Below are 24,257 nucleotides of genomic sequence, written 5' to 3'. Positions count from 1 at the left end.
CTCCCCCAATCAAACATTGGCTACGATCATCCAAAATCTGTGAAACTTCACCCGAGTGGTTTTCATGTGATGCCAAACGATGGGGGCGGGGCACGGCACGGGGCAAGCGCCGTGAAGCCGATCCGATCAGCGTGCAAACTTGGCGAAACTCGGCCCGGGGGCGTTTCATGAGATGCCATGTGATGCGGTGGTTGTGCCACGCCGAGGTGCCGCCGTCGACCGGACGGCCCCGCCGGCGGCGGCGTGACATCGCCCGATCACAAGAGCGTGCTCCGAGAGAAGTCATGATCCGCCCGTGCAAACTCGGCTGAACTTCATTCGCCCCGAGGGGTGAGGGGTTTCAAGTGATGGTAAGAGATGTCATGGGCCATACTCGTTTCTTTCGTCGATAGCCGGTTGCACAAGTACAAAGTCTAACCTTGTCCGGCTCACGGGATTTGGAGGTGAGGGGTTTTATGTGTTGGGGGAGGGATGGGCGAATCCGTGCGATGAGAGTTTTGGATCTCGATGGATCGTGGCGAGCAGAGGCCACTCGTCACTCACAATGCCACATCAGCTTATTTAAGTCGTCTTGAAAGGATTCAGCCCGCCGCCAGCTCGGAATAGCGCTTCGAGGCCGCCGCCCATGGTAGGTCCCTCACGGGGGCCACTTCATGTGACACGGGCCCGTGGGGGACGCGTGGTCCCCTACTGCGGGTCGGGGTTCCGGCGGCGGGCGTGGCGGCTGCGCTAGCTTGGATTACGGCTTAGGGCGTTCGACCATAATCAGGCACCACGGTAGCTTCAGCGCCAGCGGCTTTTCAACCAAGCGCGATGACGATTGTGTGAATCAGCGGTTCCTCTGCGTACTAGGTTGAATTACTGCGGCGGTCTGCGGTCATCGATGGGTAAAAACTAACTTTGTCTCACGACGGTCTAAACCCGAGCTCATGTTCCCTATTGGTGGGTGATCAATCCAACACTTGGTGAATTACGCTCACAATGATAGGGAAGACCCGACATCGAAGGATCAAAAAGCAACGTCGCTATGAACGCTTGGATGCCACAAGCCAGTTATCCCTGTGGTAACTTTTCTAACACCTCTAGCTTCAAATCCCAAAAGGCTAAAGGATTGATAGGCCATGCTTTCACGGTTCGTGATTCGTCTTTGGAAATCGAGAATCAAAGCGAGCTTTTTACCCTTTTTGTTCCCACGAGATTTACATTCTCGTTGAGCTCATCTTAGGACACTGCGTTATCTTTTTAACAGATGTGCCGCCCATGAAGCTCCCACGACAATGTCTTCGCTCTGGATCGGCCGTGCGCGTGGCCTTGGAGCCAAAAGGAGGCGGAGCCCGCCTCGCAGTCCCACGGAATAAGTAAAATAACGTTAAAAGTAGTGGTATTTCACTTCCGCCCGAGGGCTCCCACTTATCCTACACCTCTCAAGTCATTTAATAAAGTCGGACTAGAGTCAAGCTCAATAGGGTCTTCTTTCCCCGCTGATTCCGCCAAGCCTGTTCCCTTGGTTTGTGGTTTTGTTGGATAGTAGGCAGGGGATAGTGGGAATCTCATTAATCCATTCATGCACGTCACTAATTAGATGACGAGGCATTTGGCTACTATAAGAGAGTCATAGTTACTCCCAGCCGTTTACCGCGCTTGGTTGAATTTCTTCACTTTGACATTCAGAGCACTGGGCAGAAATCACATTGCGTGAGTGACACGTCCGAATATGCGTATAAACCGCCAAGTGCGGGTGTCGAGTAATAATTACCGGTGAGTCGGGTGAGTCGAGATCCACGAGGGAGCGGAAGTATTAGTAATAACCACTTCTCCAATTATCTGAGTCGAATCAATGAAAATGATGAAGTGAACTAATTGCAAAGCAATGCAAACAGTATGCAAGAAATAAAGTAGAAGAGTCTCAATCACTAAGGATGAGGGTATTGGGACGATGATCCCTAAGATCTTCCTTGAAGCTCAAGATTCACTAAATGCTCTAGAATCGAGTCTAATGAGTCGAGGTAATCCAACGATAACCAATCCTTGTCTCCAAGCAAAAGGCACTAGTCCCCTACAAGGTCCGGTGGAGAAATCGACCAATCTCAACACTTCACACCCTATATGACCGCATTATGCTATAAAGAAACCTAAGAGTGAAAACCGATTCCTAAATGTAGATCCAACCCTAATTCCGGCGAAAGATCCTAACCCCCTACAAAGGTCCGGTGGAGAAATCGAGCAATCTCACACCTCACACCAAATATGGTTGCAAAGAGAATATGGAATACGGAGATAAGAAACACTCAATCGAAGGGGAAGGGGACACTCCTCCATCTCAAGGCTCACCCTCTCAACCCTCTTTAATCTTGGAAATCTAACTCTAATGGAGACCTCTCACATCAAAGTATTAAATCATGCAATGTAAAATCAACCACAAGGATTAACAACACTAGCAAGCAATTAAATCACAGATTAAAACTCAAGACAACTCGGATTAACTAGAAGCATTAAGAGAATCAATTCAAAAATATAAATCTTAGGGTTCACATGCCCAAAATACCCACTAGGGTTTAGCCCTCCATGGGCCTAGTTACAAAACAATAATGGATACAATGAAAAGCAATAAAAACCCATAGAAAAACCCCTCGAATTCAGCGGATTGGCCTTGATTGGTAGTTCTCGTCTTGAAGGGTTCCTCTCGAGGCTAGGTCTCCAATGGCTCCCCAAGATGCTATGACGTCGAAGGAACCTATCCAAGTTGGTGAAGAAATCCCTCTCAATCGGCGACGACCTTCTCCTCAAAACCCTAGCCGCCTCTCTCTCAATGTCTATGCTCAAAGCTCCGCAAAAAGTCCCTTTAGAATCGGCCAAAAGGTGTATTTATAGCCTCACAGCGCGTGCATCACGTGCCCCCGCCCGCGTGGATTTTCCTCAGCGCCCGCGTGAGGCTGCGAGAGCTCTCACGCGGTCGCGCGGAATTTCCGCGCGGGCGCGTGAACAGTAATTCTGCTACAATCTCCTCTTAAGGCCACACGATCGGGCACACGATCATATGGTAGGCTATACGGCTTTTCCTTCATCAATGCGTCTTGAAAGGTCTTGAAATCTTTACAAAGAGGAGGAATGTGGAACATGGCTGCCTTTGTTCCTTCCATTAATAACGGCTTGCAAAACTATGGAAGTTGGCACATCTCCTCATACACGAACTCCTCTTATGTCTTCCAACTTGATTTGTACAAGAACTCCCAATATTGTGCCATGATAGCCTATCTTCGCTCCCTTTTGAATTCCCAATGCCTTCCTAACCTATATGCATAAAAGAACACCCAATACACGAAATGAGGCATAAACCGTATAAGATATGATGCTCAATGTATGTAAAACATGCATAAAAACATGTTCACTCAAGCACTTATCAGTGAGCATCCGCAGGGACCATCGCAATGCTTTGTTTTAATTAAACAGTCGGATTTCCCTTGTCCATACCAGTTCTGAGTTGGCTATTCGACGCCCGGGGAAGGCTCCCGCGCCGCGGGAGCAGGGTGCGGGCCGTTCCCGGTTCGTCCCCCGGCCGGCACACGGTGGCCCGCTCTTGCCGCGGATACAGCTCGAGCAGTCCGCCGACATCCGACGGGTTCGGGGCCGGGACCCCCGTGGCCAGTCCTCAGAGCCAATCCTTTTCCAAAAGTTACGGATCCGTTTTTCCGACTTCCATTGCCTACATTGTTCCATCGGCCAGAGGCTATTCACCTTGGAGACCTGATGCAGTTATGAATATGACCGGGCGTGGGCGGCACTCGGTCCTCCAGATTTTCATAAGCCACCGGGGGCGCACCGGACACCACGCGACGTGCAGTGCTCTTCAGGCCGCTGGACCCTACCTCTGGCTGAGTCATTTCCAGGGTGGGCGGGCCGTTAAGCAGAAAAGATAACTCTCCCCGGTTGCCCCACCGGTGTCTCCGGACTCCCTAACGTCGCCGTCAGCCGCCACGTCCCGGCTCAGGAATTTTAACCCGATTCCCTTTGGATCGGCTAACCCATGTGCAAGTGAAGTTCACATGGAACCTTTCCCCTATTCGGCCTTCAAAGTTCTCAGTTGAATATTTGCTACTACCACCAAGATCCGCACGGTGGCCATCCGCCCGGCTCGCGCCCGGCTTTCTGGGCGGCCGCTGTGCCCTCCTACTCATCGGGGCATGGCGCTCGCCCCGATGGCTAGGTGTGGGTCATGCGCTTCAGCGCCATCCATTTTCGGGGCTAGTTGATTCGGCAGGTGAGTTTTTACATACTCCTTAGCGGATTTCAACTTCCATGACCACCGTCCTGCTGTCTTAATCGACCAACACCCTTTGTGGGTTCTTGGTTGGCGCTCGCGATCGAGCACCCGTAACCCGATTTCCGGTTCATCCCAGCATCGCCGCTGCTACTTACCAAAAATGGCCCACTTGGACCTCTCGATTCCGTTTGCGAGCTTCACGAGATGTCCCGCGCCATCCTACCTATTTAAAAGTTTGAGAATAGGTCGAGGCGTTTCGCCCTCGATGCCTCTAATCATTGGCTTTACCCGATAGAACTCACGCTGACGGGCTCCAGCTATCTCGAGGGAAACTTCGGAGGGAACCAGCCTACTAGATGGTTCGATTAGTCTTCGCCCTATACCCAAGTCGAGACGAACGATTTTGACGACGTCGGTCTGCAGGCCTCCACCGAGTTTCCCTCGGCTCGCTCCGCTTCAGGCATAGTTCACCATCTTTCGGGTCCCGACAGGCATGGTCCAACTCGAACCCTTCACAGAAGATCAGGATCGGTCAGCGGTGCACCCCTCGAGGGGGATCCCGTCCTTCAGCTTCCTTGCGCCTTCCGGGTTTCCGCCCCCGTCGGCTCACATGCATGTCAGACACCTTGGTCCGTGTTTCAAGACGGGTCGGATTGGGAGCCTGCGGACGGTGCCTGGAGCGCGCCCGTGCCACGGGTGGGCACGCCGAGGGGCTGGCGTGCACTCCGTCCATGGCCTCCCCGGCGGCGTCTCCTCGGGCGGGGTCATCTGCCGGGCCGGCCGCCCGACGAGGCCACGCAGCAGTCACGTGTGCGAGCCGGCAGCCAGGACCAGGCTCGTCGCCTGGATTCACGCATCCGGCAGGGCCGCATCACCGGCCCCCATCCGCTTCTCTCCCGGCAATTTCAATCACTCTTTGACTCTCTTTTCAAAGTCCTTTTCATCTTTCCCTTGCTGTACTTGTTGGCTATTGGTCTCTCGCCCGTATTCAGCCTTGGAAGGAATTTACCCTCGATTGGGGCTGCATTCCCCACATAGCGGACTCACCGAAGCCAGTAGCCTCGTGGTGTGGCGAGGGGTCAGGGCACGACAGGGGCTCTCACCCTCTCCAAGCACTCCTTTCCAGGGGGACTTGGGCCCGGTCCGTCACTCGGGGACGCTTGCCAGACTACTATTCGGGCGGCGTCACCGCCCGATTCTCAAGCTGGGCTCTTCCCGGTTCGCTCGCCGTTACTAGGGGAATCCTCGTAAGTTTCTTTTCCTCCGCTTATTGATATGCTTAAACTCAGCGGGTGGCCCCGCCTGACCTGGGGTCGCGGCACGACGGCCTGCGGAAGGGAGGTCATCCCCTCTTCGCGGCGTCCTTTGTCATCCGTTGGCGGAGCAAGGTGCCCCCCGCCCCGCGCAGAGGCGGCGCAACGACCTCAGGATCTCGGCGCGAGGCCGGCCCAACGCTCGTCGTGCCCGCCCGCCCGGGTGCAGGGCGTGCTGCCGGTCTTAGGTGACGCCCGACTGGCGTGTCCGGCTGCGCACGCGTGCCGGAGCGAATCATTCGCGTGACGCCCAGCCTGGCGTGTCCTCGGCCGGGTGGCCTCGAGCGCAACTTGCGTTCAAAGACTCGATGGTTCACGGGATTCTGCAATTCACACCAAGTATCGCATTTCGCTACGTTCTTCATCGATGCGAGAGCCGAGATATCCGTTGCCGAGAGTCGTGTGACTCCAGTGTCGTTTCTTTCCTCTGCGCTGGCAGCGCTGGCGCCTGCCATGCGTCGGGTCGGGACATCCTTGGCGCTTCCCGCACCGGTTGTGGGGTCGTGTCCTTGGCACTTCCGGCAGCGAGGGGGCGCGGGAGTCTGGCGGGGCACGCCGCGGGCGGTCGGGGTGACGCATGCGATCGCTAGCGTCGCCCCACGCTCCCCCCGCCCCGGACGCACCCAGCGCTTCCGTGTGTTCTCGGGTCTTCCGCGTGTTTGCGGGCGGGTCTCGATAATGATCCTTCCAGGGTTCACCCACGGAAACCTTGTTACGACTTCTCCTTCCTCTAAATGATAAGGTTCAGTGGACTTCTCGCGACGTCGCGGGCGGCGAGACCGCCCCCGTCGCCGCGATCCGAACACTTCACCGGACCATTCAATCGGTAGGAGCGACGGGCGGTGTGTACAAAGGGCAGGGACGTAGTCAACGCGAGCTGATGACTCGCGCTTACTAGGAATTCCTCGTTGAAGACCAACAATTGCAATGATCTATCCCCATCACGATGAAATTTTACAAGATTACCCGGGCCTGTCGGCCAAGGCTATAGACTCGTTGAATACATCAGTGTAGCGCGCGTGCGGCCCAGAACATCTAAGGGCATCACAGACCTGTTATTATCTCGAACTTTCGTGGCCTAAACGGCCACAATCCCTCTAAGAAGCTGGCCGTGGGGGGATTCCTCCGCATAGCTACTTAGCAGGCTGAGGTCTCGTTCATTATCGGAGTTAACCAGACAAATCGCTCCACCAACTAAGAACGGCCATGCACCATGATGAGTCCGCAAGTGCATGGATCATCAAGTAATACCCGGTGCGTGACACAGGGGTCGTATTCCCTGGGGTCCCAAGAGCTGCTATTACTCTCCCCTAGACGGCACTGTCTAGCCTACCAAATATAGGATTAAAACAAGATAAGGAAAATAACAAAAGAAAAGAAACTATAAACACATGGACTAAGGGTCACCACACAAGCATACTAAGGAAGCAAGTAACAATGAAAGTGCGAGATCTCCGAGCTAGGATCCCCTCGGGACTACTAAAGCTAGATGGATGCTAGAATTACAAAGGCAACGGTGGTTGGACCAAGAGACATCCAAAAATAGATCACCCCGATGGTCACGGCAGTAATCCCTAATCCAATAAGAGTATTGGCTCAGAATCTCTTCCGACCAAATCCTCCTACGATCGCATTACAATTAGGGGAATCTCAAATTATGGCCGAAACTCAACCTAGGTACAGCCCTAATGGTTGGAGGGGTATGAAATACCCAATGGTAATGGTGTATTCATACATATATCCCTTCCAAGCAAGGTGTGTCTAGTATAAGGGCGATGGTCACGCACCAAATACAACCTAGAAGCTGAATCACAAAGTTCTCATGCAAAACAACACATCAAAGAGCACCAAGCAAGGATCACAAACCACACAAATGCAATAAATGTAAATCAAAGCATCTATACAAGCAAGTTCATCCCAAGGTTCACCGGATGCCCGGTGACCTTGGGAGTCTAGTTCATCATCAATAAAGGAGTAAGTGTAGAAGATAAGAGATGCAAAGAAAAGCTTATGACAAACTCCCCTAAGATGAAGACTAGAAGGTGGTGATGAAAACCCATCGGATGCGCGCAGGCGAGCTCCTAGATCGTTTTCCTTGAGTGTAACCTTCTTCTCCCTTTGATTTTCCCCTCAGATCTGCCTTCTCCCGCAGCCTTGAAGCTCTAGAGGATGATGGTGGAGAGTAGTGGCCAAAAGTCCCTTAATTGGTGCCCTAACAAGCCATATATATGCCCAGATCCCAATCGGTAAACGGGTCAGTATACCGCCCGTATGCCTACCCATCGGGAATTTCAGTTTTCCAGCTGAGAAGCCCGTGATGAGCTACAGTGAAACTGCTACAGTGATCCCGGACCAGACACGCCATTATGTTGCCGAATTCATCCCCAATCGCGTCGCTGAGCCCCAAGGGCTTCTAATGGGCCTGAAATGTAAAAATAACACAATTAAACCAAAAGGGCATCGATTCAAAAAATAAATATAAAGAATAATACAAAACAAATACATGTAAAATACGTACTTTTAGACGTTTATCACACCACCACCCATAGAATCAAGAAAGAGCTCTCAGTCTGTCAATCCTTTCTATGTCTGGACCTAGTAAGTTTCCCCGTGTTGAGTCAAATTAAGCCATAGGCTCCACTCCTGGTGGTGCCCTTCCATCAATTCCTTTAAGTTTCAGCCTTGCGACCATACTCTCCCCGGTACCCAAAGACTTTGATTTCTAATAAGGTGCCGGCGGAGTCCTAAAAGCAACATCCGTCGATCCCTGGTCGGCATCGTTTATGGTTGAGACTAGGATCCCCCAACTTTCATTCTTGATCAATGAAAACATCCTTGGCAAATGCTTTCGCAGTGGTTCATCTTTCATAAATCCAAGAATTTCACCTCTGACTATGAAATACGAATGTCCCCGACTGTCCTTCTTAATCATTACTCCGATCCCGAAGGCCAACACAATAGGACCGGAATCCTATGATGTTATCCCATGCTAATGTATCCAGAGCGTTTGCTTGCTTTGAGCACTCTTATTTCTTCAAAGTAACGGCGCCGGAGGCATGACCCGGCCAGTTAAGGCCAGGAGCGCATCACCGGCGAGAGGGGCAGGGGACGGCCGGTGCACCGGGAGATGGACCGACCGGCCCGGCCCAAGGTCCCGACTATGAGCTTTTTAAGCGCAACAACTTAAATATACACTATTAGAGTTTTGGGAATTACTAGCGGTCGCTGGCACTAGACTTGTCCTCCAATGGATCCTCGTTAAGGGATTTAGATTGTACTCATTCTAATTACGGGACCGAAGGGCCCGGTATTGTTATTTATTGTCACTACCTCCCCATGCCGGGATTGGGTAATTTCGGCGCTTTCGCGCCTTCCTTGGATCGGTAGCCATTTCTCGAGCTCCCTCTCCGGAATCGAACCCTAATTCTCCGTCACCCATCACCACCATGGTAGGTGTCACGGCCTTCCCGATCGCCCAAACGATCACCGCGCGGCGCTCGCCACACCACCAAGGCGCCGAGCCAGCCTCCAATACCTGGAACCAAAAACAACCCAAGAAACTAGCAAGCAACCATGCCCTATCAAGTAAACAAGGCTAGTAAACATGCAAGTATGAATAAAGGCATCATGGTCAAGGTTCAGGATGAACCATCTGCACAACACACCAAGGACACCCGAAGAAACCCGCTCAAGACAAAGAACTTGAGAGAAAAGATAAACTCTCAATATAAATGGATCCGAGATACACCATGAGCCAACGACACAGCCAAGACCTTCTCTCTACCAAGAGCTAGCTTCTCCTCCAAGTGAAGCCTAACCCTACAAGGTCTCTAGTTGTCTTTACAAGAGGGGGAGAGGGGGTATTTATAGAGAAACCATCTAAAAGGATAAGGGAGCTGGCCCCTTGATCCAATGGCCAAGATTAAGTTAGTTGTCCCATCACAACAAGCACAGTGCTACAGTGCCACAGACTCTGCCGGCCATCATCAGGATCTAGCTACAGTGCCTCCCAACGCCACTGTTCACCTGATCGGTAATGGTCTCGGTATCGCCCTGCCGATGCGCCGCATTCTTCCGGTAGCATGCGCCTGTCGGTCCACGAGTGCCTATGCCCATTGGTAGTCAGATTGCACTCGGTAGTTCCTCTCGGTAAAGACCCTCGATAGTGCCCATGCGCCTCGTGTCATGCTGGCTCACGGCTGGCTAAGAGCTCCCGCTCCGCCTGCCCTATCTGCTGATCGACCGTACAAGGTCATATCGACCGTACTGCTGATACTAACGCCGATCTAGCTCATTTTGGCCCATACTTAGCCAAATATTAATCATCCCGGTTCCTCGGTCACGATCCCCCTCACCACGCGCATCACGCCACGCGCGCTGCCTAACGAGCACTCGGTGATGTGTGGCTCCGCGCCAGCGCACCCCGTGCTCGACACTCCCGGTAAGGATCCTTGATCATATGCGGCCGCTACCCGCATATAGGCCACCAGACGACTAGTGCCTCGTTTGGACTCGGATTTTGACCTATCTTGGCTTCATCGGTCATCCTCCCTCGTCATGGAACCGTCCTCCACTGAGCGCATAAGGTAAAACCCTTACAAACCACCCCCACTAGAGAAAGTTCGATGCCCTCGTCGAACGGGGCTAAGGGTTTACATTAACCTCATACGGCCAAACTAGTGCCATTAGTCGGATTTCCACACGGAATTTCCAAAGAACGTCTTCTTTGGCCCACACCGTTTTAAATTTCCAACTTAAGTTTTCATCATCAAAACCAAGTGGAATATTGAGGTTCATCATCAAACTTCAATGTCATCGGCCCGCCGACGATGTCTTGACGCCATGACATAAAGAGTTCTTTCGTCATGCCAATTACCATCACAGTCCATTAGCACCCACGCTTCTTTCGTTGCCAACTTAGGATAGTAGAGTCATGAAGCTTGCCCTCGGCCAAGCAACCCGCGCTCGTTCCCGCCCAATCTCAGCCAAGCACACCGCCCTTGTCTCTACCCCTTCCCCGGCCAGACAAACTGCCCATGCTTCTGCCTTTCCTGCGGCCTAGCGATCACTTGCTCCTGCCAACCAAACTCCCCTACTCCTAAACATTTGCTCCAGCAAAGGGACTAAACAACCCAGAATTGCCATAAAGAGAAATAATACATGACAACAATGAGGGACTGTCCCTTAGGTTACATCAAAAAGAGGCGTCAAAACATACACCATTCAAAAGAGCATACATACACACATGACCCTTTTGACATATTAACATCTTGATGCCCTCCTCAGCATCAGGACATACGGGCTTCGCTCTCTGTCTCGCGGTTCCCCTCACGTCGAACCGAAGCGGACAGTGGATTCCTGGTGAGCGATCCGCAAGTGCACAGAGTCGTCAAGTAATACCCCTCGTGCGAGCACGAGAGGGTCGTATTCCCTGGGCCAAAGAATCTACTCTTACTTCCTCTTTGCGTATTGTCTAGCCGAATGATTCGAAGGGTTTCTCTAATCTATTACTTGAAATAAAAGAACTACAAATGGAGTCTATGATAAGGTAGGGGTATAAAATCAGGGGAAAGGAATGGTCACGGATGCGGATTCCCTAGGGGCTACTAAAGTGCAAAGGATGCTAAGAATGTCATGCAATTGAAGGTTTGGACCTAGAGATTTCCTAAATTAGATCAACCCGATGGTCACGGTAATTAACCCCTAATCCGGTATAAGTATTGACACAGAATTTCTTCTGATCAAATCCTCATACGATTGCATTAACAAGTGGGGAAATCCCTAATTAGGGCCGGAACACAACTTGGTCTAGCCCTAATGGTGAAGGGGTACAGAATACCCGATGGTCACGGCGTATTCGTACATGAATCCCTTCCAAACTTGGTGTGTCTAGTACAAGGGCGATGGTCAAGCTACCAAGTACAACCTAGCAGTTGGTTTACAGAGTTCTCATGTAAGCAACACATCAAATGCACCAAGAATGAATCACAAATACACAACAATTGCAATAGACAAAATTAAATCATCCAAATACACAAGTTCACCCCGAGGTTCACCGGCATCTGGTGACCTTGGGGTCTACTCGTCCATGCAAACAAATACAAGCAACAAGTCCATGAAAACAACTACAAATGGCATAAGAAAACTCCCTCAAACAATAGAAGTAGGAAGACAAGCCAAGCTAGGTGGAAATGCTTCCACGGACGCCGCGATGGGGGCGGCTTCCCTCGTCGTCTACAAACTCCCAAAGAAGAGATCGATGAAGATCTAGCCAAAACCGAGCTTCTCCCCTTGATTTCCCTTCTCCAAAACGTGTGATCTTGCCTCCTAAAGACTGGTGAAAATCGGCTCCAAGAACTCTCCCAAAAACTCCTCCTCTTGCCCTAGAAAAATTGGTTTTATTTATATCCCGTCAGTCCATGCGAGCATCCATGCAGGCACATGGAGCCCGTGAAGCTCACAGCCAAATGCCCAGAAAACATGCCGGTGCTACAGTACTCAGCTACAGTGTTTATGCTACAGTACCGAGGGTTGTGAAATTCCAGCAAACCTCACGGGCACCCATGCGGGCGCATGGAGCCCGTGAAGCTCACAGCCAAATGCTGCAGTAAAAATAGTGATCAGCTACATTAACGCTACAGTGTTGGGACCCCCAAAATGCCGTTTTCGGTGTCGAATTCATCCAATTTGCATTTTTGAGCTACATTTGGCACATTTATGCTCTGCAACACCAAACGAACAAATTTATACTCAAACGGGCATCAATTCATCAAGATATACACAAATAATACAAGATCAATACGTATAAAATACGTATATTTAGGCGTTTATCAAACATCCCCACACCTAAGCGTTTGCTTGTCCCGAAGCAAACACACATGAAAGAATAGGGGCAAGAAGATAAACGGCTAAATATACAACCTCAAGCTCAAGTAGTGAAGAACCCCACGGGCACAGATGAAATGAAATCAAGAAAATGAGTTGCACAATAACCAACTCAGTAGAGATAGTCATGAGTCCTCTAAAGTGCTTTCCTCGTGAGTGTGTGTAAATACTTAATCCCTCGCTCTCCCTATTCATGCCTCATTCAATGACTACCGGTGTTAGAAATGTTAAAGACGCCCTCAATAGCGAGTTAAGAGTCCTTCGGTCCACAGTCAACACTTTAATTTCTCAGTGAATGCATGAAAGAGTTCAAGAGAACACAGACTCGAGTCCGCCTAACGTAGCCCGCACAAAAATAACTTATAATCTTTCGGAAGGATGCACATGCCGATTAGGCACAAGAGCCACCCAACCTACTTGATTACAGTCTACATAGACGCATTCATGCTAAATTAGCGGAGGAATACTGACATAGACTCATTTTTTCAATTTCGACATGTCTCCGGAGCACTCTCATGCAAAAAACTTCACTTAGGGATAAAGTAAAAATGAACAAAAAGAACCAAAAAAGCTCTTAAAGGACCATTGAGGAATGAATTTACCACTCTAACACTTTAAATCAAAGCAATGGGTTAGCTGGGGCAAACAAGGTAGAAGTACTGTGTCAAAGTTGCGAAGAAAGCCCTAGAGAGAAAACATGACTTCCTTATAGCACAAATAACACTACAACTCATTACTATCATTCATTCAAGCCAGGAGGTTCTTAACAATAAATCATAGCTATCATGGGTGACTTAAGCATGCAAATAACCCATCCCCACTATCCCTAGAATCGTACATTGCCCTCAATGTACATTAATCAACGTAACATGGTGTAAAAAAATCGGAATAATTAAATTAAGCATGAAAGGGAAGGGTAAAGAGACGCCCCATTTGGTTGATGAAGATTGTGCAATACATGCATGAACAGGGGTTGGTTCAATTCAATTCTTAAGGGGTGGTGAGAATGAAGCTCATGTCCTGATAATCCTGCAAATGTCAAAAAAAAGTATAGTTCATCTCACCAAGGAATATGTAGGGAGAACACACAAACAAAAACTCTAAAAACTATGAAAACAAAGTCCATGCAAGTCATTTGTTCAATCAAATCTCTCTAGTGCAAGTGCTTATGGGGGTTTCAAGGATGCTACAAGTGTCAAACAAATTCAAGATAAGAAACATTCAAAAAGTTCATCGTAGTACGACTGAAATTTGGCAAGAATTTCCCCAGATTTTGAAGCCCAAAAAAATTTACAAACCATGGATAAAAATTTAAATAAATTAAGGATCAAACAACCATACAACATTCCTTATGGTTTAAAGTAAGATATGCATGCACAATCAAGGAGAAGAGGCAAGGTTGCTCCAAAACAAAAACTAGGGCTTCAAAGCTTGAATCGATGAAGATCGGTGAAATAGATGGTAAAACTTCAATTAATCCACAAGATCTAAGTTGGAAGAGGTAGGAGAGGAGTGAAGAGGAAGAAAAATGAAGAAAAATGGTGAAAGAATGAAAGAAAACGGATGAAAAACGAGTGAGAACAAGGGAGAGAAAGGTGGCTACTTAAGGCTGGAAATTTCAGCCCGCAAGCCATACGGGCTCCATGCGGGCGCATGGAGCCCGTGAGGATTTCTGTCCTTCTCTAGCCCATGAGGCTGTAAGCCTCACGGGCTGCCTCACGGGCGCATGGCACCCGTGAGGCCCCTGGGGAGCAGAAAAATGGTCCATACGGGCCGTATACAGCCCGTATGGACCTGGAAAAATAAAATTTTGGCATGGCTCCCATGTAACTTAGAACAAAACTAGTTTACAACATCTATAACACGAAAACATGCATTGAAACACAACCAAACAATGCCAAAGCACTAGATAAGATTCACAAATATAAGACAAGCATGGATCATTCAACAAACAATAATACAAACACAACACAAACACAAGCTTTATGAATAAACTCAACAAACATGTAAAATACGAAAAATGAAACATGAATACTTTGAAACTTGGGTTGCCTCCCAAGAAGCGCTTGTTTTACGTCATTAGCTCGACGTACCTTTTTCTTAACTTAGGGAGGCTTGAAGACGGTGTGATCATCCCGGCTAGAATTGGCATAAGAACATCCACGAAAAATAAAGCGTACCTTCCGGGATGGTGTCAAGTTGAAAGCCAAGCACGAGTTACCTTTTGGCCTCCATGGAAAAAGCTTGGGCCGGGAGTTGTGCAATTTAAACTTGGGCGGCTCCTTAGACGGCTTAAGCATCCTCCCCGCTTCTTCTTTGGTCCCGGCAAGAATTCCTTTGAGTAGCCCACCACAAAGTTGCTTGGGCCTCCATGGAAAAAGGTTCGGTCGAGAATTATTCAAAGTTGGTATGGGTGGGTCCTTGGACGGTTTCAACCTCCTACCCAAATTTTCTTCCTCGACCAATGTCAAATTGCCTTGAACTACCCACAAGTGTTGTTTGGGCCTCCAAGGGAACAAGTTTGGTTGAGAACTTGTCAAGCTTTGCATAAGTGGATTAATTGGAGGCATCAACATCCTATCCATAATTTTTCTCTCAACCCTGTTGTGATGAACTTCAATGGCCCACAAAGTTTGCTTCGGCCGCCAAGGAAATATCTTTGGTTGGGAATTATCCAAGCCCGGCATAGGTGGGTTCAATGATGATCTTAGCTTAGTACCCACATCTTCGAATACAATTCCCATAATTTTGTTTTTGCACTTGACTAAAATTGATGGATGGATGGAAAAATCTATGTTGAGGCAAGTAGCATCTTCAAATGTGGTCGATGGAGTTTCTTCTACTTCCTCACATGTTTCCTTAGCCATGATGCCAACCTCCCCCTTTTCTTCTTCAATTTCCCATTGAGGTGGAACTTCTACCATTTGCTCAAAAGGTATTAATGCTACATCACTTGCTTCTTCAACCTCCAATACCTCAATATCGGTTTCCCCCTCAATTTCACTGTTTTTCTCTTCATTCATTGTACCATTTTCAGATAAGGCATCTATAGTTCGTGGTAACTCGGTCGATATGTTAGAAGACTCAGCAATCCTGTTCACCATACTTTGAAAAGATGGCCGGGCATTAAAAGGTGCAGTATCCATGGCTTTAAATTCAGCATCAGTTTGCATCATGAATCTTGCGAACACATCTTGCGTATTGAATCCCCATTCATTAAGTTGCTTAGTATAAACAATTGGAGGATGATAATGCCATGGTTCTTGAAAGGAGGGTTCTTGCAGTAATCCCGGGTGAGGGTACTCCCATTGTTGAGTATGATCATATGCCGAAAAGTGCGGGTGTCCTCCCCAATATGGATTATAAACTTCAGTGTACTGATTGCTATGGCTTGCTCTCTTGGCATCCAATTCTTCCATTTGCTTTTCAAGTGCATACATTTTAGCGGCCAATAATCTTTCTTGAAAATCCATGGCCGGATCGCTTCGGTGTGCTCTCATGGCACTTAATTCTTCCATCTCATTTTCAAGCGCATACATTTTGGCCGCCAATAATTTTTCTTCGAAGTCCATGGCCCTGTGTAATAAAAAGAATAAAACTAACAATAGTAAGCTATCAAAGAAAAGATAAAAGAAACAAAATAAATATTTACAAAGATAGATATTTACAACAACAAAGATAAATGACTAGAGCAATAGACTACAGGTTTTCCTAGTATTCCTTGTGTCCCCGGCAACGGCGCCAAAAACTTGGTGAGCGATCCGCAAGTGCACGGAGTCGTCAAGTAATACCCCTCGTGCGAGCACGAGAGGGTCGTATTCCCTGGGCCAAAGAATCTACTCTTACTTCCTCTTTGCGTATTGTCTAGCCGAATGATTCGAAGGGTTTCTCTAATCTATTACTTGAAATAAAAGAACTACAAATGGAGTCTATGATAAGGTAGGGGTATAAAATCAGGGGAAAGAAATGGTCACGGATGCGGATTCCCTAGGGGCTACTAAAGTGCAAAGGATGCTAAGAATGTCATGCAATTGAAGGTTTGGACCTAGAGATTTCCTAAATTAGATCAACCCGATGGTCACGGTAATTAACCCCTAATCCGGTATAAGTATTGACACATAATTTCTTCCGATCAAATCCTCATACGATTGCATTAACAAGTGGGGAAATCCCTAATTAGGGGCCGGAACACAACTTGGTCTAGCCCTAATGGTGAAGGGGTACAGAATACCCGATGGTCACGGCGTATTCGTACATGAATCCCTTCCAAACTTGGTGTGTCTAGTACAAGGGCGATGGTCACGCTACCAAGTACAACCTAGCAGTTGGTTTACAGAGTTCTCATGTAAGCAACACATCAAATGCACCAAGAATGAATCACAAATACACAATAATTGCAATAGACAAAATTAAATCATCCAAATACACAAGTTCACCCCTGGTTCACCGGCATCTGGTGACCTTGGGGTCTACTCGTCCATGCAAACAAATACAAGCAACAAGTCCATGAAAACAACTACAAATGGCATAAGAAAACTCCCTCAAACAATAGAAGTAGGAAGACAAGCCAAGCTAGGTGGAAATGCTTCCACGGACGCCGCGATGGGGGCGGCTTCCCTCGTCGTCTACAAACTCCCAAAGAAGAGATCGATGAAGATCTAGCCAAAACCGAGCTTCTCCCCTTGATTTCCCTTCTCCAAAACGTGTGATCTTGCCTCCTAAAGACTGGTGAAAATCGGCTCCAAGAACTCTCCCAAAAACTCCTCCTCTTGCCCTAGAAAAATCGGTTTTATTTATATCCCGTCAGTCCATGCGGGCATCCATGCGGGCACATGGAGCCCGTGAAGCTCACAGCCAAATGCCCAGAAAACATGCCGGTGCTACAGTACTCAGCTACAGTGTTTATGCTACAGTACCGAGGGTTGTGAAATTCCAGCAAACCTCACGGGCACCCATGCGGGCGCATGGAGCCCGTGAAGCTCACAGCCAAATGCCGCAGTAAAAATAGTGATAAGCTACATTAACGCTACAGTGTTGGGACCCCCAAAATGCCGTTTTCGGTGTCAAATTCATCCAATTTGCATTTTTGAGCTACATTTGGCACATTTATGCTCTGCAACACCAAACGAACAAATTTATACTCAAACGGGCATCAATTCATCAAGATATACACAAATAATACAAGATCAATACGTATAAAATACGTACATTTAGGCGTTTATCAATTCCTTGGAAGATGGCTCACCTTCATTTCCTTCACTACCAACCGGTACAATAGCCATCTTCCCCTTTGAATCCAAGGGAGCCTGGCTAGGGCCAACATCATCACGGCGGTCCGGTGAAGGAAATCTCATCGCAAGAGGACGAGGGCCCTCTTGAGTCTCCTCCGTACCATGAGCTCTCTCTTCGTCCCACCGTTGTGTTCTAACCCGCCATATATTGGCTCTCATAACTCTTTTCCTTGGTCTTGTCGCTTCTTCCTGGACTCTAGACGACCTCGAGGACGGGGTCGTCCCTATCTCGGCCCTAAGAGCCTGGACCTCTGTAGCCAAAGTATGCATGGATTGCTCCATCATGGCCCCGTGAAGATCTAGTTCCATCAACCTAGTACAAACGGGCCGGATGGGTGACTCGTCATCACCATCACCGAAGCAACCAAGCATCTCCTCGAACCGCACCAGCGTCTGTTCGATGAGCTCCACGCGAGCTTCCAGCAGAGCCAGCCTCTCTGCTATTGTTCGAACCATCCGAACAATGATCTTGTCTTGCTTCTTCGCTTAACAGCAAATCGTTGCCGCTAGCTGATCTCCTTCGGTGGGGGATAAAGGCTCTGATACCAGTTGTCACGGCCTTCCCGATCGCCCCAACTATCACCGCGCGGTGCTCGTCACACCACCAAGGCGCCGAGCTAGCCTCCAATACCTGGAACCAAAAACAGCCCAAGAAACTAGCAAGCAACCATGCCCTATCAAGTAAACAAGGCTAGTAAACATGCAAGTATGAATAAAGGCGTCATGGTCAAGGTTCAAGCTGAACCATCCGCACAACACACCAAGGACACCCGAAGAAACCCGCTCAAGACAAGGAACTTGAGAGAAAAATAAACTCTCAATATAAATGGATCCGAGATACACCATGAGCCAACGACACAACCAAGACCTTCTCTCCTCCAAGAGATGAAGGTGAACAAAGCCCAAGAGCTAGCTTCTCCTCCAAGTGAAGCCTAACCCTACAAGGTCTCTAGTTGTCTTTACAAGAGGGGGAGAGGGGGTATTTATAGAGAAACCCACTCAAAGGATAAGGGAGCCGGCCCCTTGATCCAACGGCCAAGATTAAGTTAGTTGTCCCATCACAACAACCACAGTGCTACAGTACCAACAAGCATAGTTGCTACAGTACCACAGACTCAACCGGATACCATCTGGATCCAGCTACAGTGCCGCCCAACGCTACTATTCACCTGATCGGTAATGGTCTCGGTATCGCCCTGCCGACGCGCCACATTCTTCCGGTAGCATGCGCCTGTCGGTCCACGAGTGCCGATGCCCATCGGTAGTCAGATTGCACTCGGCCGTTCGTCTCAGTAAAGACCCTCGATAGTGCCCATGCGCCTCGTGTTATGCTGGCTCACGGTTGGTTAAGAGCTCCCGCTCCGCCTGCCCTATCTGCTGATCGACCGTACAAGGTCATATCGACCGTACTGCCGATACTAACGCCGATCTGGCTCATTTTGGCCCATACTTATCCAAATATTAATCATCCTGGGCGGGCGGGGGTCGGGGAACAATGCTACCGGGACGGGCGAGGATAGGCCGCGCCGCCCGGAGGTGATCGAACGATGGTATCGACTGGGCCACGGTGTTCCCGCTCGACGGCGGGTATCGGTAACACAAGCAACGGGCCTCGCCCCCGAGGGCGAGCGCTGACGGGGGACCGAACGAGGGGACGCCCTCCCGGCAGTCGGACGTAGCACGGCGTCGGGTCTGTTGGAGAAAGCCAGTCCGGGACCACTCACGCGCCAACATGGTCACCATAAGCGCACGCCTCGACGCCCTGCCGGAGCACCCGGCGTCATCCCCCGGGGAGGGTGACGATGGGCGGCAACGCGGGTCGGCACCGAGGCGCGGCGCGAAGGCTCCACCGAGCACGATCATGAGAGGATGTGGCACCGGGCACACGACAAGGGACGGGACAGCCGCACTTGCGCGCCTAGGTGAACGGAGCCATAGAGCCCTCAATTAATGGGCCAGGCCGATCAGCGAGGGCCTTGCGATACATAAGCGGGCAAAAAGCCGATTAGAGGGACACCGGCGCACCACCGCGAGCGGCGGGGCACCGTTCGGGAATGCCCTTGTGTAATGGCTGGTTAGCGCGGCACCATCACGGTGGGCAGAGGGGCACGACGCGCACGGCCCAGCAGAACCGGGGTGACCGGGGAACGGCCCACGGCCGAGGTCCGCGTGGCTCACCGGCAGCCACCCGCATGACCTTTTATCGCCATGGCCCAAGCGATAAGGGGCGCCGCGTGCGCGGACCCCTAGCACACCCGGCCGAGAGGGACAACGGCGCCACGCCGCGGACAGCGGGGCACCATTGGAAACCGCCCTTGTGCAATGGCGGGTTAGCGCGGAACCGGGGACAGGGGCACGATGTGCACAACCCGGCAGAACCAGGGTGACCGGGGGACGGGCGGCGCCGCCACGAGCGCAGCAGCACCGCCCGACCACCGACCGAGGTCCGGGTGGCTCAAGGGCAGCCAGCCGGACATGCCATGGCCGTGCGCGCCATGTCCCGGGCGATGGGGAGTGTCGCGCGCCCGCCCCACGCCCATGTGACCGAGAAGGACAACGGCGCCTCGCCGCGGATGGCGGGGCACCGGTTGTGACCGCCCTTGTGCAATGGCGGGTTAGCACATAACCAGGGACAGGGGAATGACACGCATGGCCCAGCAAAACTGGGTTGACCGGGTAACGGCGCTCGGACGGCTCCGGTGGCACCGGCGCGAAGTCACACGACTGGACGGGCGCGCTTCGTTTCATCTCCTGATCCACTCGTGCGTTTTTGATGAAACTTCACCCCTTGGGGGTTTTTATGATGACAAATCCATCTGCGATGGTTCCGCGGCGAGATTCCAAAGTCGACCGACCGGCCGTCCCGACGGCAACACATACTCCCCCGATCGAATATTGGCTACGATCATCCAAAATCCCTGAAACTTTGCCCGAGGGGGTTTCATATGATGCCAAACGATGGGGTGGGGGCGCCGTGCCGGCGGGATGCCAACGTCGCCCGGACGTCCCCGGCGCGACGTCCCAGGACGGGACGGGCGCGCTACATGCCCTCTCCCTATCCACTCATGCATTTTTAATGAAACTTCACCCCGGGGGTTTTTTAGGATGACAAATCCATCTGCGATGGTCCCGAGGCGAGATTCCAAAGTCGACCGACCGGCCGTCCCGACGGTGACGCATACTCCCCCGATCGAACATTGGCTACGATCATCCAAAATCTTTGAAACTTCGCCCGAGTGGTTTTCATGTGATGCCAAACGATGGGGCTGGGGCACCGGGCCGGGATGCCGCCGTCGCCCGGATGACCCCGGCGGTGCCGGCGCGACGTCCCACGACGGGACGGGCGCACTCCGTGTTATCTCCCGATCCATTTGTGCGTTTTTTATGAAACTTTACCCCTTGGGGTTTTTTATGATGACAAATCCATCCGCGATGGTCCCGTGGCGAGATTCCAAATTCGACCGACCGGACATCCCACGACGGGACGGGCGCGCTACGTGCCATCTCCCTATCCACTCGTACATTTTTGGTGAAACTTCCCCCATGGGTTTTTTTTGTGATGACAAATCCATCCGAGATGGTCACGCAGTGAGATTCCAAAGTCGACCGACGGGCCATCCCAACGGCGACGCATACTCCCCCGATCGAACATTGGCTATGATCATCTAAAATCCGTGAAACTTCGGCCGAGTAGTTTTCATGTGATACCAAACAATGGGGTGGAGGCGCAGGGCCGGGAAGCCGCCGTCGCCCAGACGGCCCCGGCGGCGCCCGCACGACGTCCCATGACGGGACGGGCGCGCTCCGTGTCATCTCCCGATCCACTCGTGCGTTTTTGATGAAACTTCGCCACTTGGGGTTTTTTATGATGACAAATCCATCTGCGATGGTCCCGCGGCGAGATTCTAAAGTCGACCGACCGGCCGTCCCGACGGCGACACATACTCCCCCGATCAAACATTGGCTATGATCATCGAAAATCTGTGAAATTTTGCCCGAGGGGTTTTCATGTGATGCTAAACGATGGGGCGGGGCGCCGGGCTAGGGATGTCGCTGTCGCCGGACGGGTCCCCGGCGGCGCCGGCGCTACGTCACACGACGGGACGGGCGTGCTATGTGCCATCTCCCGATCCACTCGTGCGTTTTTGGTGAAACTTCACCCTTTGCGGTTCTTTATGATGACAAATCCATCTATGATGGTCTCGTGGCGAGATTCCAAAGTCGACCGACCGGCCGTCGCAACGGCGACCCATACTCCCCCTATCGAACATTGGCTACGATCATCCAAAATCTGTTAAACTTCAAAAGAGTGGTTTTCATGTGATGCCAAACGATGGGGCGTGGACGCCGGGACGGGATGCCCCTTTCTCCCGGATGGCCTCGGCGGCGCCGGCGTGACGTCACAAGACGGGACGGGCGCGCCCCGTGCCATCTCCAGATCCACACGTGCGTTTTTGGTGAAACTTCACTCCTTGGGGTTTTTTATGATGACAAATGCATCTTCGATGGTCCTGCGGCGAGGTTCCAAAGTTGACCTACCGGTCGTACCGACGGTGATGCATACTCCCCCGATCGAACATTGGCTACAATCATTCAAAATCTGTGAAACTTCGCCCGAGTGGTTTTCATGTGATGCCTAACGATGGGGCGTGTGCGCCCGGCCGGGATGCCGCCGTCGCCTAGACGACCCCGGTGGCGCTGCCGCGACGTCACACGACGGGACGGGCGCGCTACGTACCATCTCCCAATCCACTCGTGCGTTTTTGGTGAAACTTCACCCCTAGGGGTTTTATATGATGAAAAATCCATCTGCGATGGTCCCGCGGCGAAATTCCAAAGTATACTGACCAGGCGTCACGACGGCGAAGGATACTCCCCCGATCGAACATTGGCTACGATCATACAAAATCTATAAAACTTCGCCTAAAGGGTTTTCTTGTGATGCCAAACGATGGGGCGTAGGCGCCGGGCTGGGATGCCGCTGTCGCCCGGACGGCCTCGCCGGCGCTGGCGCGACGTCACCCAATGGGACGGGCTCGCCCCGTGCCATCTCCAGATCCACTGATGCGTTTTTGGTGAAACGTCACCCCTTGGGGTTTTTTATGATGACAAATCCATCAGCGATGGTCCCGCGGCGAGATTCCAAATTTGACCGGCCGGCCGTCCCGACGTCAACGCATACTCCCCCAATCGAATATTGGCTACGATCATCCAAAATCTGTGAAACCTCACCGAGGTGTTTTCATGTGATGCCAAACGATGGGGCGGTGGGGCCGGGCAGGGATGCCGCCGTCACTCGGACGGCCCCGACGGCGCCAGCGCGACGTCACACGATGGGACGGGCGCGCCCCGTGCCATCTCCCGATCCACTGGTGCGTTTTTGGTAAAACTTCACCCTTTGGGGTTTTTTCATGATGACCAATCCATCTGCGATGGTCCTGCGCCGAGATTCCAAAGTCGACCGACCGGCCGTCCCGACGGCGACGCATACTCCCCCGATCGAACATTGGCTACGATCATTCAAAATCTGTGAAACATCCCCCGAGGGATTTTCATGTGATGCCAAACGATGGGGGCCGGGCGCGGGCGAGATGCGACTGCCGCCCGGACGGGCCTCGGCGGGCACCGGGCGCGACGTCACACAACGGGACGGGCGCGCCCCGTGCCATCTCCCGATCCACTCTTGCTTTTTTATTAAAACTTCACCCCTTGGGGTTTTTTATGATGACTAATCCATCTGCGATGGTCCCATGGCGAGATTCCAAAGTCGACCAACCGGCCATCCCGACGGTGACGCATACTCCCTGATCGAACGTTGGCTACAATCATCCAAAATCTGTGAAACTTCGCCCGAGTGGTTTTCATGTGATGCCAAATGATGGGGTATGGGTGCCGGGCCGGGATGCCGCCGTCGCACGGACGGCCCCGGCTGCGCCGGCGCGATGTTACACGACGGGACGGGCGCGCTACATGCCATCTCCCGATCCACTTGTGCGTTTTTGGTGAAAACTCTCCCCTATGGGATTTTTATGATGACAAATCCATCTGCGATGGTATCGTGGTGAGATTCCATAGTCGACCGACCGGCCGTCCCGACGTCGACGCATACTCCACGGATCGAACTTTGGCTACGATCATCCAAAATGTGTGAAACTTCACCCGAAGGGTTTTCATATGATGCCAAACGATGGGGCGGGGGCGCCGGGCCGGGATGCCGCCGTCGCAAGACGGGACGGGCGCGCTACGTGCCATCTCAAAATCCACTCGTGCGTTTTTGGTGAAACTTCAGCCCTTGGGGTTTTTTTATGATGAGAAATGCATCTGCGATGGTCCCGCGGCGAGATTCCAAAGTCAACCAACCGCCCGTCCCAACGTAGACGAATACTCCCCCGATCGAACATTGGCTACGATCATCCAAAATCTGTGAATATTCGCCCGAGGGGTTTTCATGTAATGCCAAACGATGCGGCGGGGCGCCGGCCGGATGCCGCTGTCGCCCGGACGGCC

General features: G+C 51.3%; 1 protein-coding gene, 1 non-coding gene and 1 pseudogene across 2 annotated transcripts; all 3 read right to left on the bottom strand.

Moving 5' to 3' along the window:
* Positions 1 to 475: 475 nt before the first annotated feature.
* On the bottom strand, positions 476 to 5,577 carry LOC120268171 (annotated as a pseudogene).
* Positions 5,578 to 5,818: 241 nt separating this feature from the next.
* Positions 5,819 to 5,974, bottom strand: LOC120268102. The gene has a single exon (XR_005538771.1). It is a non-coding gene; the product is annotated as a 5.8S ribosomal RNA (ribosomal RNA).
* A 13,723-nt stretch (positions 5,975 to 19,697) lies between these two features.
* Positions 19,698 to 20,498, bottom strand: LOC120267293 (putative uncharacterized protein ENSP00000383309). The gene has a single exon (XM_039274959.1). It carries the CDS (start codon positions 20,496 to 20,498, stop codon positions 19,698 to 19,700), a length of 801 nt encoding a protein of 266 aa, XP_039130893.1.
* Positions 20,499 to 24,257: the final 3,759 nt, after the last annotated feature.

The sequence above is a fragment of the Dioscorea cayenensis genome, chromosome 8 (genome assembly GCF_009730915.1).
Source record: "Dioscorea cayenensis subsp. rotundata cultivar TDr96_F1 chromosome 8, TDr96_F1_v2_PseudoChromosome.rev07_lg8_w22 25.fasta, whole genome shotgun sequence".
Lineage (NCBI taxonomy): Eukaryota > Viridiplantae > Streptophyta > Magnoliopsida > Dioscoreales > Dioscoreaceae > Dioscorea > Dioscorea cayenensis.
Note: the sequence above shows the minus strand (reverse complement) of the source record. Positions and strands in the feature narration are given on the sequence as shown.